Source organism: Carcharhinus amblyrhynchos, chromosome 10 (assembly GCF_965287045.1).
Source record: "Carcharhinus amblyrhynchos chromosome 10, sCarAmb.v2.hapA, whole genome shotgun sequence".
Classification (NCBI taxonomy): Eukaryota; Metazoa; Chordata; class Chondrichthyes; order Carcharhiniformes; family Carcharhinidae; genus Carcharhinus; species Carcharhinus amblyrhynchos.
In genome coordinates this window covers 45,032,134-45,044,243 of record NC_137333.1, presented here as the reverse complement: position 1 = coordinate 45,044,243, position 12,110 = coordinate 45,032,134, and the positions used below count along the sequence as shown (strand labels likewise).

General features: G+C 41.5%; 1 protein-coding gene across 6 annotated transcripts in view; it reads right to left on the bottom strand.

Moving 5' to 3' along the window:
• Positions 1-3,354: 3,354 nt before the first annotated feature.
• The window catches only part of khk (ketohexokinase), a 39,616-nt gene continuing 30,860 nt past the window's right edge, over positions 3,355-12,110 (bottom strand). For 4 of the 6 annotated variants that reach the window (XM_080196955.1, XM_080196956.1, XM_080196957.1 and 1 more), the window contains 4 exons: positions 11,710-11,856; positions 9,385-9,473; positions 7,146-7,300; positions 3,355-5,035 (listed from right to left, as the gene is read on the bottom strand). In XM_080196955.1, coding sequence (XP_080053081.1) covers positions 4,947-5,035; positions 7,146-7,300; positions 9,385-9,473; positions 11,710-11,856 — 480 coding nt within the window. In that variant the 3' untranslated portion in view covers positions 3,355-4,946. Of the gene's footprint in view, positions 5,036-7,145; positions 7,301-9,384; positions 9,474-11,709; positions 11,857-12,110 lie in introns of those variants that run through there. The other 2 variants (XM_080196958.1, XM_080196960.1) reach the window with 2 other exon arrangements.

Sequence of the window (12,110 nt, the reverse complement as noted above, 5' to 3'; positions counted from 1 at the left end):
AGAGACTCTTTGATAATCTTTATAACCTATTTTGTTGCTTCATCATGAGATTGCTTCCCAATCATGAATGCATCATAAAAAATTCTTCATTCACCAGTTACTCATGCAGCATCGTGTCTGGTGTAACTTTGCCTTTATGATTAGTGCTTCTGTAGCTAATATGTCAGTATTTTTAAGAACGTTAGTGAAAATGCAATGTAGTCCTTGCCTGGGGCTGATTGGAAGTGTACCGTAGACATGCTAAGTTGCCAAGGGATTCATAATTGTTTGCACATCGGTATGGAAAATATCCTTGAAAAACAAATAATTGGTCATTTTATTCGTAACATTTTTGAAAGAATTCTAATAGCAATGTGGATTCAAAAAGGGAAATGCAAAATAATGCAGATGCTGGAAATGTGAAATAAAGCAGAAAATACTGGAAACACTCAGCTGGTCAGACAGCATCTGAGAGAAACTGAGTTAATTGTTTTTAATAAATGACAACCCTTCATCAGAACACCCTGAGTATTTCCAGCATTTTCTCTTTTTATTCATTTGAGGGGATCGTAAAATCCTATCAGGGCTTCCATGATCAGCTGAGGCAGTTTATCCCCATCTTGGCTGGTTAATGGTGCCACTGCTATGTCCTAAACCCCAGCCATATTCTCTGTTCCATTATTTTATTGTGACTTTGGTTGACTCCTTTTTTTGGCACAAGTGATAGGAATGTTGTAAATGTGAAAAATAAATTTATTTTCAGATATCAATCCTTATGGAAGTTATGTCACAGTTCAAAGTTTCAGATGTTTCCCACAAAGTTATCCCACAGTCTTCAAAAATAAGTATGGGGATAAATGCTGACATATTCATTACAGTGCATGCAGACACCAATCAGCAGGTAGACATTGTAGTTCTTGTAGTGAAACATGACAATATACCGAAAAAACTGACAGTGCACACACTATTGATTGGTTGTAAGCAGACATTAAAGAGAACAAAGATATTATATTGTATACTATTTGCAGACTAATATAGTGAACATTGTTATATGATGTACACAGAGCTGATACTGCAAACATATTATCAAGGAAGAAGACAGATCTTAATAATGCATATACATTAGAGTACATTCTCTGAACTGGACATCTCCATTTTGTTAGTAACCTTTGGTAATATTAAGTTCAATGCATTACTCCCTTCAAAGAAGAGGAAGAAATCAAATGTTGGAATAGAACAACTGATCAAGGTAAATTCAGAATTATAAATGACATATTGCAGAGTGTAGTATTTTCAATGTTGGATCTCAAATAAGGAATAGGAAATTTTGTAAACTGGTCATGCTGTTACAGTTGTAACTTTGACATGAATTGTTTGTGAACACGGAATCCAATATGCACAAATCTCAGCTATTGATTGAACAAATGTATAAAATAATAATTGGGTAATTCGTTCTAGTTGCTAACATTCCCACACTTCCACACTAGAATTCCACAAGAAGAAATTTGGGTGAAGTTCTCAGCTCCAAACAACCCCTGAATTTAGTAAATCTTATTAACATTAGATGTGATCCTCCAGGTTATTGAACTACAAGATTTCTAAATAAACTGATATCAAACAACCATGTCATTGATCAAATGCATGTGACTAAAATATTAAACAATGTTTTCAGGAACCAATTATGAATCAAGTCATTCAATGATTTGTTTCGGTCCAACATTCAGTGGATTTACTACATTGCAAATTTGCAATGCGAGAATGCTTGGCAGTGCTCGAAAGACTGGAGGGACTGATTGTGGACAAGTCCCCAAGACCGGATGGAATGCATCCAAGGGCTCTGAAAGAAATGGCAGAGGCGATAGTGGATGCCTTGATGATTATTTTCCAAATGTTGCTGGATTCCGGGGAAGTGCCGGAAGATTGGAAAACGGCTAATGTTATGCCGTTGTTTAAGAAGGGTGGCAGGCAAAAGGTGGGGAATTATAAGCCGGTTAGTATAACGTCTGTTGCAGGTAAAATGTTAGAATCCGTGATCAAGGAGAAAATAGCGAGGCATCTTGAGGAGAATTGTTTGATAGAGCAGACGCAGCACGGTTTCGTTAAGGGGAAGTCGTGTCTGACAAATTTATTGGAGTTTTATGAGGATGTGTCTAGGGCGGTGGATAGAGGAGAGCCGGTGGATGTGGTGTTTCTTGATTTTCAGAAGGCGTTTGATAAGGTGCCGCACAAGAGGCTATTACAGAAGGTCAGGGAGCATGGAGTTGGGGGTAGGGTGTTAGCGTGGATAGGGGATTGGCTGTCAAATAGGAGGCAGAGAGTGGAGATCAATGGGTGCTATTTGGATTGGCAGTTGGTGACTAGTGGAGTGCCCCAGGGGTCGGTGCTGGGGCCTCAGCTATTTACCATTTATATAGATGATCTGGAGGAGGGAACCGAGTGTATGGCGTTGAAATTTGCTGATGACACCAAGATTGGTGGAATGGCAAATTGTGCGGAGGGTGTGGAAAGTCTGCAGAAGGATCTAGATAGGCTGGGCGAATGGGCCAGGAACTGGCAAATGGAATTTAATGTTGGCAAGTGTGAGGTGGTCCACTTTGGTAGGAATAATGGTAGGAAGGACTATTACTTACATGGTGAAAAACTGCAGCATGCGACAGTGCAGAGGGACCTGGGGGTCCTTGTGCATGAGTCGCAAAAACCCAGCCTGCAGGTGCAGCAGGTGGTCAGGAAGGTGAATGGGATGCTGGCCTTCATAGCGAGGGGGATTGAATATAAAAGTAGGGAGGTCTTGCTGCAACTGTACAGGGCACTGGTGAGGCCGCAGCTGGAGTACTGTGTGCAGTTTTGGTCGCCGCACTTATGCAAGGATATTTTGGCCTTGGAGGGAGTGCAGAGGAGGTTTACTAGGCTGATACCGGAGTTGAGGGGGTTGAACTATGAGGAGAGGCTGAATAAACTAGGCTTGTACTCGTTAGAGTTTAGAAGAATGAGGGGAGATCTCATTGAGATGTATAAGATGATGAATGGGATGGATAGGATAGAGGTGGAGAGGCTCTTCCCGCTCAGAAAGGACAGTAGGACTGGAGGGCACAGCCTCAAGTTAAAGGGGGGGCGGTTTAGAACGGAGTTGAGGAGGAACTTCTTCATTCAAAGGGTGGTGAATCTCTGGAATTCTCTGCCCGTTGAAGTGGTGGAAGCTGCCTCGCTAAATATATTTAAGACGCGGGTTGATAGGTTTTTGATAGGCGAGGGGATTAAGGGTTATGGGGAGAGGGCAGGAAGGTGGAACTGAGACACGACAGATCAGCCATGATCTTACTGAATGGTGGGGCAGGCTCGAAGGGCTAGATGGCCTACTCCTGCTCCTATTTCTTATGTTCTTATCTTCATATATTCAGCTTTAGAATCGCAAGCTGGAGAAAATTACTTTAGAACTATGGATTCCATAGCTTTCTATCACATAGAGCTTTCCATATCCCATGCCTGGATCAATTGTAGATTAATTGATAGAAATTGATGGCTATGGTTAGTCAACAACTCCATTATATTATCATTATTATCATGTGCCTATCAGATGATGGAAGACAAACTTGACCGTTTGCGATCTTTTTTCATTCAGCAATTCCCATGTTCTCATGTGAAGGAACATAGGAACAGATGTAGGCCATTTGGCCCCTTGAGCTCATTTTATCATTCAATGTGATCATGACTAAACTGCAGCCTACCTTGGCCCTTCCCCTTAATATCCCGGCTCAGCAATAATCTAACAATCTCAGATTTAAAATTAGTGATTGAACCACCATCAATTTCCATCTTCAGGGAAGAGTTCCAAATTTCTACCCTTCTTTTGCATGTAGAAATGTTCCCTAATTTCATTCCTGAAAAATCCAACTATTTTTTACATGAGCCCTCGTTGCAATACTCCAGAAAAGTTAAAGTTTATTTATTAGTCACAAGTAAGTCTTACATTAACACTGCAGTGAAGTTACTGTGAAATTCCCCTAATTGCCACAGTCCAGCGACTGTTCAGTTCAAAGCAACTAACCAGAATGTGGGAGGAAACTGGAGGACCCGGAGGAAACCCACTCAGACATAGGGAGAACGTGCAACTCCACACAGGCAGTGACCCAAGTCAGGAATTGAACCCGGGTCCCCAGCTCTGACAGGCATCAGTGCTAACCACTATGCCACCGTGCTGCTTTAGAAAGCCATGTGGTGAAGGATCGAAGAGTACCAAATCTTTATACACTTTCATAGGCATTACTTACAGGAGTACACATTGCAAATATGCATCTCCTAACCCAACAAGCACGGTTTCAATCTGTACAGCTAACATTTTGAATCTAGATGATCCTTCATCAGAGCTGAAGACAAAGTTCCTTCCTGCAATGCCTATCCTGAGGAAGTACTGCTCTTCTCCCAACAGAATTTCCGTTTGTCTCTTTCACCTTGTTTTCCATTGCTTTCCATTTCCCTCCTGGAGTTTGATAAGGTTTTAACCAAAACTCATTTTCACAGCCATATTTCCATCCTCATTCTTTGTCTTCAGCTCTGACAAAAGATCATCCAGACTTGAAACATTGGCTCTACTCTTTCACCACAGGTGCTGACAGATTTGCTGAGATTTTCCAGCATTTTCTGTGTCTCTTTGGTTCCAGCATCCGCAGTAATTTGCTCTTATCTTTGTTTCAATCTGTACCAATTTGTAGAAGCACAAATGAATCCTCAGTTAATGTTCACCCCATACAAACTAGACTCTCCAACCAACAGAAGTAGTTTCTTTCTGTCTATTCAAACTGATCTCTTAACATTTTGATCATTATTGTGTTTAATTGTTTGAAAATAAAAGGGAATCATCAAAACTATTATCTATTTGCATATCAGGTGGTACATGAACGAAAATGTAGGTTCCTCTGTAGATCTTTCTCATTCCTATGATATGTGGCTATTCGTTCCTCTAACACATTTCATTGGACAATTCCATCATATCCTTGAAATCCACACTTTCTCCCTGCAATCTGGCATCCAAATGTCAGTGATTCCTGGATAGATTTGCCTGTAAGAAAATTACAACACAGAGTGTCATGCTGATCATTGCATAATATTACCAAAGTTTATCCAAATAACTTGAAGAATCATACACTTTTGTGATCCTTTCTTTTTTATTCTTGAGTCATTTTCTAATCAATGTAAATACTGAGGGTGAAATCTTGTCTCCTGACCCATGCTGAGTTTGGTGGTTAAGGGGTGGGGAGCAGTTAATGGAATTTGAATCATTATATGGTTTCAAGAAGGAGAGAGATATATTTCTGATATAAAGGGATATGGGGAACAGGTAGGGAGATGAATTTGAGACTAGGGAAAGATCAACCATGATCTGATTAAATGGCAGAGCAGGCTCGAAGGGCTGAATTGCCTACTTTCTATGTTCTTATGAGTGGGAGGGTGACAAGTGGTGGAACCTTCAGCCTGTGGCAAGAATGTTTTTGGACATCCTTCCAACCCTGCTGCCAATGGAGGTTCTTAAGGATCTCAGTTATTGTCCACTTAAGTGTCACATCCCGCCACTCTTAGTATTAACCTATGTTTGCAGGTTTTTTTGTGAGTGACCCTACTGAGTAAGAGCTTGCCTCTGATTGGCTGGCAGCTCCCAGCAGGCAGGACACCTGCCCATGGGGTCCTTAATCTGGGGTGAAGGTCTGCTGCTGACCTATCATATGCCTGAGTGCTACAAGATGTGGTTGCGCTTCCCCAAAGACTCTCCAACCAGCAGCTGAGACCCCCATTGCTTTTACAAGATTCAACTGAGAGCAACAAGATCATTTGGCAATGTTATAGAATGCCACAAAAATAGCATTCCTACTATGAGGTTTGTCAATATAAGTGCAACATGGTACTAAGCTATTTAAATCAGCAAGGTCCAAGATGCCACTTTGTACTCAATTAACTGATCTTAGGCAGGGTAATAAGCGGAGGAAACTACAATTAGCTTCAGCGACTATAGCTGAGAAAGAAAATATTTACTAACCATCCCAGTCCTAACTCAGTGATTTTTAATATTTTTTTAAAAATTATGTGTATGGGTATCTGGGTGAAGACAGGGTCAATCCTGACTGCAATGTGATCCATAACCAAATAACGGGACTGATGGATGAGGAGGGATTGAGTCGGTTAGGATTATATTCATTGGAGTATAGAAGAATGAAGGGGGATCCCATAGAAATCTATAAAGTTCAACAGGGCCCGACAGTGTAGGTACGGGAAGAATGTTCCCAATGGCTGGGGAGTCGAGAACTGGGGTCAAATTCTGAGCATTCGGGTTAGACCATCTAGGAGTGAGATGAGGAAAAATTTCTTCACCCAGAGGGTAGTGAGCCTGTGAGTTCTCTACCACAGAAGGCAGTTGAGGCCATAACATTGTATGTTTTCAAGGAGGATTTGATATAGCTCTGGGACTAAAAGGATTAAAGGATATTGGGGTAAACAGGAACAGATTACTGAGTTGGATGATCAGCCACGATCATAATTAATGGTGGAGCAGGTTTGAAAGGATGAATAGCCTACCCCTATTTTCTATGTTTAACACATCTCACTTTGCAAATTCACACACGAATGCTGACTTCAGCAAAGTGAAACCCAAGGAACTATATCATGCTGGAGGTCTGTGCCTTAATGAAAGAAAAAAGGGGCAAGGTTAGAAAATCTCAATTTTTAAAAGATGTTTTGATGTCCTTAACCCCACCTTCACTCACAGGCAGAAATAACTTTACTTTAAATCTAAGAGGTAACTTGTTCGATTCTCTCTCTCTTTGGAAAAGTATCTTGTCTCCACTTTGCCCTTGTAGTCAGGTTGAAATGGAGAACTCACCAAATGAGAACTCATCAAATACATAAGTACAACTTACATGTCCAGAGTACAGTTGTCACCCTATCTATTGTAGGAGAGTGAAAAAAACCTATGGACATCACTGTGGAGTGTTGATTTCAGAAAGCTTTGGTTGACTTGACAAACATCTGAACAAGGTTCTCTGAATCTACCTCTGGGGCAAGTTTACTTTACTTGAAGCCAACTTATCAAAATACAACAACACCCTCCCCTGCCACAAAATATGACTACCCAGCTCCTTCCAAAAAAACTAGATATCACACTAATCTAGTAGACTCACCATTACACAGTGAAAATAATATCGCTGCAATAAATGTATCTCCTGCTCCAAGGGTATCCACAAGCTTTTCAGGAGGAAAGGCATCTGAATGAAAGACCCCATCAGGACCCATTGCATCAGCTCCTTTCTCAGCCCAGGCACAGATAAGGTAAGCACTAAAGGAGAGAAAGAGAATGAAGTCTGCAGCGTAAGTTCGTGCTTCCAATGAAATTTCATTTCTAATTCTTTATCGAAGAAAGGGTAATAACTTATGGAAAATGTTTTATCAAAATAACTCGGAGTACCAGAAGCAAAGAAATTGATATTAAATCATCTTAAACATTCAGCTTAACGAGGCTATAAAATAACAAACCATACTCTAGGGTTTATTTGTACAGGGACAGAATTTAAAAGTAAAAAAGTTAGACTAAACTTATGTTAAACATTGATAGGACATTTGCAGAACTGTGTACAATTCCTGTTTCTATATTATAGGAAGGATATGATGTTATGGAATCAATAGGCCTAATCTTACTGGTCCCACTAAGATGGCTTTGACAGTGGGATTGGGAGGAAGTAGGGCAGGAGGGATTTGGATTGGCAAGCTGACAAGTTCTGGCTCCTAAGCTTCTCTTGCCAAAAGTGGTGATGAGGGGGAGACGCAGCAAGAACCTAACAGTGGCGGGTAGCCAATAAACATTTACATGCCCCATTGTGGGCGGGTTGGGAATGCTGCTGGGATTTTGTCAGTGGTGGATGTGCCCCTCATTGAGGGTAAAGCCTAGCTGGTGTCTGGAGGCAGTTTGCCAGTGGCTCACCTGGGTATCTGTGTGCCTCCAATTCTTACCCCTCACCAGACCACGAGGTTACAACTGCGGCCCAAGGCCATCCCCTTCATGACCTGACAGTTGAGGCCACAAGTATTTTTACAATTTTATGCAGCTTCCATCTTGAGGGGCCCTCACTGCCACAGCATTACCCACCTCTCCGGGTGGAACTTCCAGCAGGATAATGCTCTGGCCCTCTCATTGGGCTGGTTGGTTGTCTGTAACATCTTAGGACAGTGTCTTGGAGGCAGTCTATTAATTGTGTGCCTCAGGTAAGATCACAGATGTGCAACTCAGGCTTCATCAGCAGGGTCTGGTCCCACTTTTGATCCAGATCTCAAAACAGTAAGATTCCACTCAGAACCATAGTCATTACAACATAGATGGAGTCCATTCAGCCCACTGAGTCCATATCAACCATCCATTTAGTAACCCAGTCAGTCCCATTTCCCTCTGTAACTTCGTAATTCTGCAGGTTTATTTTTCTCCAATGTCGATCCAACTTACTTTTGAGTTCACTGAACACCTTTGTTTCCCACACCCTCGTGGGCAGTGAGTTCCAGGTCATTACCACTGGCTCTGTAAACAATGTTCTCCCTCATATCCCTCCTCCACCTCTTGCTGAGCTCGCTAGTCAAAGATGTGTGGGTTAGGTTGATTGGCCACACAAAATTGCTCCTTCATTTCAGGGGGACTAGCAGAGTAAGGGTTACGGGGATAAGGCCGGGGTGGAATATTTATCGGTTCAGACTCAATGGGCTGAATGGCCTCCTTCTGCACTGCAGGGATTCTATGATTCTATTCCTTGCACCATCAGCTAATAGGAACAGCTTTTCTTTGTCTAATCTATCTTATCGACGGCTGAACTAAGAGAGGTCTTCAAACTATGAAAGATTTTGACAGAGGAAACACAGAGAGTATTTTCACTTGTGTGGAGAAGCAAAATTAGAGGTCATTAATATAAGATAGTCACCAAGAATTCAGAAGAAACTTCTTTTTGTTCATATTTGACAATATGGAACTTGCTGTGACAGGGAGTCAGTGAGGAGAATAGGGTAGATACATTTAAGCAGAAGCTCGATAGGTGTACGTGGGAGAAAGGGAATAGAGAGAGAATTATGCTAATAGAGATAAATGAGTAAAGATGGAAGGAGGTTTGAGTGGACAATATGGACCAATCAGGCCTAAAGGCCTGTTAGTTTGCTGCACGCTCTAACAAATTCTATGTAAGTTGCTGCAGGTTCCAGTAAGGTAAGATCTAGTAAGTTCACACTGCTGCAAGTACTTGAGCGCAGAGGCCTGATGCAATGGCCTAGAGGACAGATGACAATGTGGTAATAAACTCCTATTTACATGATATATTTTTCATTCAAATCTATTTAGTTCAATGGAATGTGAGAGAAAATGCAGGTCAGGTCTCTGGCTGTACTCACCCTGGCTTTACCCGGTTGTAAAGTCCTTTCACTGCTTCTGAAGCTGAATTAAACCCAAAATGTCCGGCAACATCTTTGCTGACAAAAACCTAAGGCACGCAATAGACAAAAAAAAGTATATTTATTTTGCAAGCATGCAGGCAGTGGTCAATTTGATAGGATTTATTCTTTCTTTGTATTTTCAGATGTTTGGTAACAAACTTCATAATGGCCACTGAAAATATGTTGCTTTGCTCCTCTTGGCTCCCTAAAAAATGATCTTAACAGCATCCCAATGTACAAGCTGCATTTTCTTACAAGCCACACTCTCCATCTGTTGTCTTACAGAAGATGTCCTGACTTTCCTGAAACCTATGCTCTATGGCAGGATAAAAGGCAGTTGAACAATGGGCTGCCTTCAAAGAAGTGATAGCTTGGGTACAGTCAAGTATATTCCCCGAAAAGGAGCAGGAGGGTCAACAAATCCAAAATTCCCTGGTTGACAAATGAGAAACAGGTTAAAATGAAGAAGAAATAGTGTGCTCATGACAGATGGGATAATACAATGGAAAACCATTGCTGCCAAAGGCAATGACAACTTGCATGGTTTAACTGTCTGGCCCCCAGGGAACCTGCAGCAGGGTTTGCCTTCAGTGGGACTGGAAAATCCTGCCAGAAGAAAGGGCCAGAAAATCCCTCCCATTGACAAATTAATAGAATGGATGGACAAGCAGCAAATAATGTTCAATGCGGAGAAATGTGAAAGGGTTCATTTTTGAAAGAAGAACACGGAGAGGTAATATGAAAGAAAGGATACAACTTTAAAAGGAGTCTTGGAACACAGGAACCTAAATGTACATGTGCATAAGTCATTGAAAGAGGTAGGACAGGTTCAGAGAGCATTAATAAAGCACAGAGTATTCTGAGCTTCATAAGTAGGGGCCAAGTGTACAAGAGCAAGGAGGTTGTGTTGAACTTGTATTAGGCAATGATTTGGCATCAGCTGCAGAATTGCGTCCAGCTCTGTGTATCACGCTTTAGGAAAGATGCAAAGACATTGGACAGAGTGCAGAAATGATTCAAAAGGATGGTTCCAATGATAAGGAATTTCAGTTCCGAAGATAAACTGGAGAATCTGGAACTGTTTTCCTTGGAGAAAAGGCAGCTGAGAGAAGGTTTGATCGAGGTATTTAAAATCATGAGGGGTCGAGACCCTAGAATTGATAGGGAGACGTGGATAGAGAACAAAGGAGCACGGATTTAAAGTTAGTGGCAAAAAAAGCTCAAGTGATAGGAAAATCTAAGAAAAATGAGCAAACTCTTCTTCATGCAGCAAGTGGTTGGGGTCTGGAATGCACAGCCCGAGCATGTCGTGGAGGCAGGTTCACTCAAAGCATTCAAAAGAGAATTGGACTGTTGCCTGAAAAGGAAGAATGTGTAGGCTTAAAGGGAGAAGGCATCAAGTGAATTGTTCATTCAGAGAGCTGGTGCTGAATGCCTTCCTTCTGCACTGTAACAGTTCTGTGATTCTGTGCACTCCGCTTGGAAAACAGCATGACAGGGTGGAAAGCACCCACGGGAGGCCATATCTCTCCAGAGTATTCAGAGTGCAGATCTCCTACCTGATCCACAGAGGAACACCTGGTATATGCAAGACCTGCATTTAGCCTCCATATTCCTTACAAAATAGTGCTGTCTGAACAAAATCAAAAATATCTCAAAATATTTCACACAATTATCGTCCATCCACTATCACACTGTACAACTATTACACCATCAACTATTAATGTAACATTAAGACAACAATAAATTGAGGCTATTCCGGCTCTTCTTCCAAGTTTGGCTCAGTTCGTGAACTTTCCACTCCTGAAGATTAAAGGTTTGGGTCAAAAGAATGATGTCAACCCATAATCCTAAGAGAAATTGCTTCAGTGTCAGAAGTGGCATCCTATAGGAGGAGATACAAGCTCGAGGTGCTAACTGCCCATTTGAACAATTGGGGTGCGTATTATGAATGATCCTATTGCAAGATCATCATGAATTTTGTTTGATGAATGAACCACATCCCCTATTCCCATTCACCCTGTCATCTAATGCAACAAAAAAGGTTTCAGTAAATGATCAGACTTTTGCTAATCGTGGGGTTTTGCTGGTGGATGCTTTGTTTGCCCATAAAACAATACAATCACAAGACTAAAAGTAATTCATTCCATGAGGTACTCCTGAGATGTACTGCAATATAACTTTATATAAATGTAATTATTATTGATGTTAATAAACAGGTCAGTTTAATTGGCCCAGTTCATATAATCGTCTGTTCTTTAACATTTCTAGAATAAAACATACCACATCTCCATGCCCAAAGAGCTGATAAAGTTCTTCTCGTGTTTTCTCAATCTCCACAGAGGTGGTAATTCGATGTTTTGCTGGCACAGTGGCATTGTACTGCTCAACTTGCTGTATCATAGCAACCTGCTCAGATGCATTTCTGCCCTAGACATCAATGATCATTATAAAATACATGCTATCATTGTTCATATCTTGTCATTTTACAATAAGGCATACTAACACACAGGGACATAAGAGACAATGGGCATAAGAGACAATGGTGGTACAGTGGTTCACACTGCTGCCTCACAGCGCCAGGGACCCGAGTTCGATTCCCGGCTTGGAACACTCTCTGCGTGGAGTTTGCACGTTCTCCCTGTGTCTGCGTGTGTTTTCTCCGGATGCTCTGGTTTTCCCCC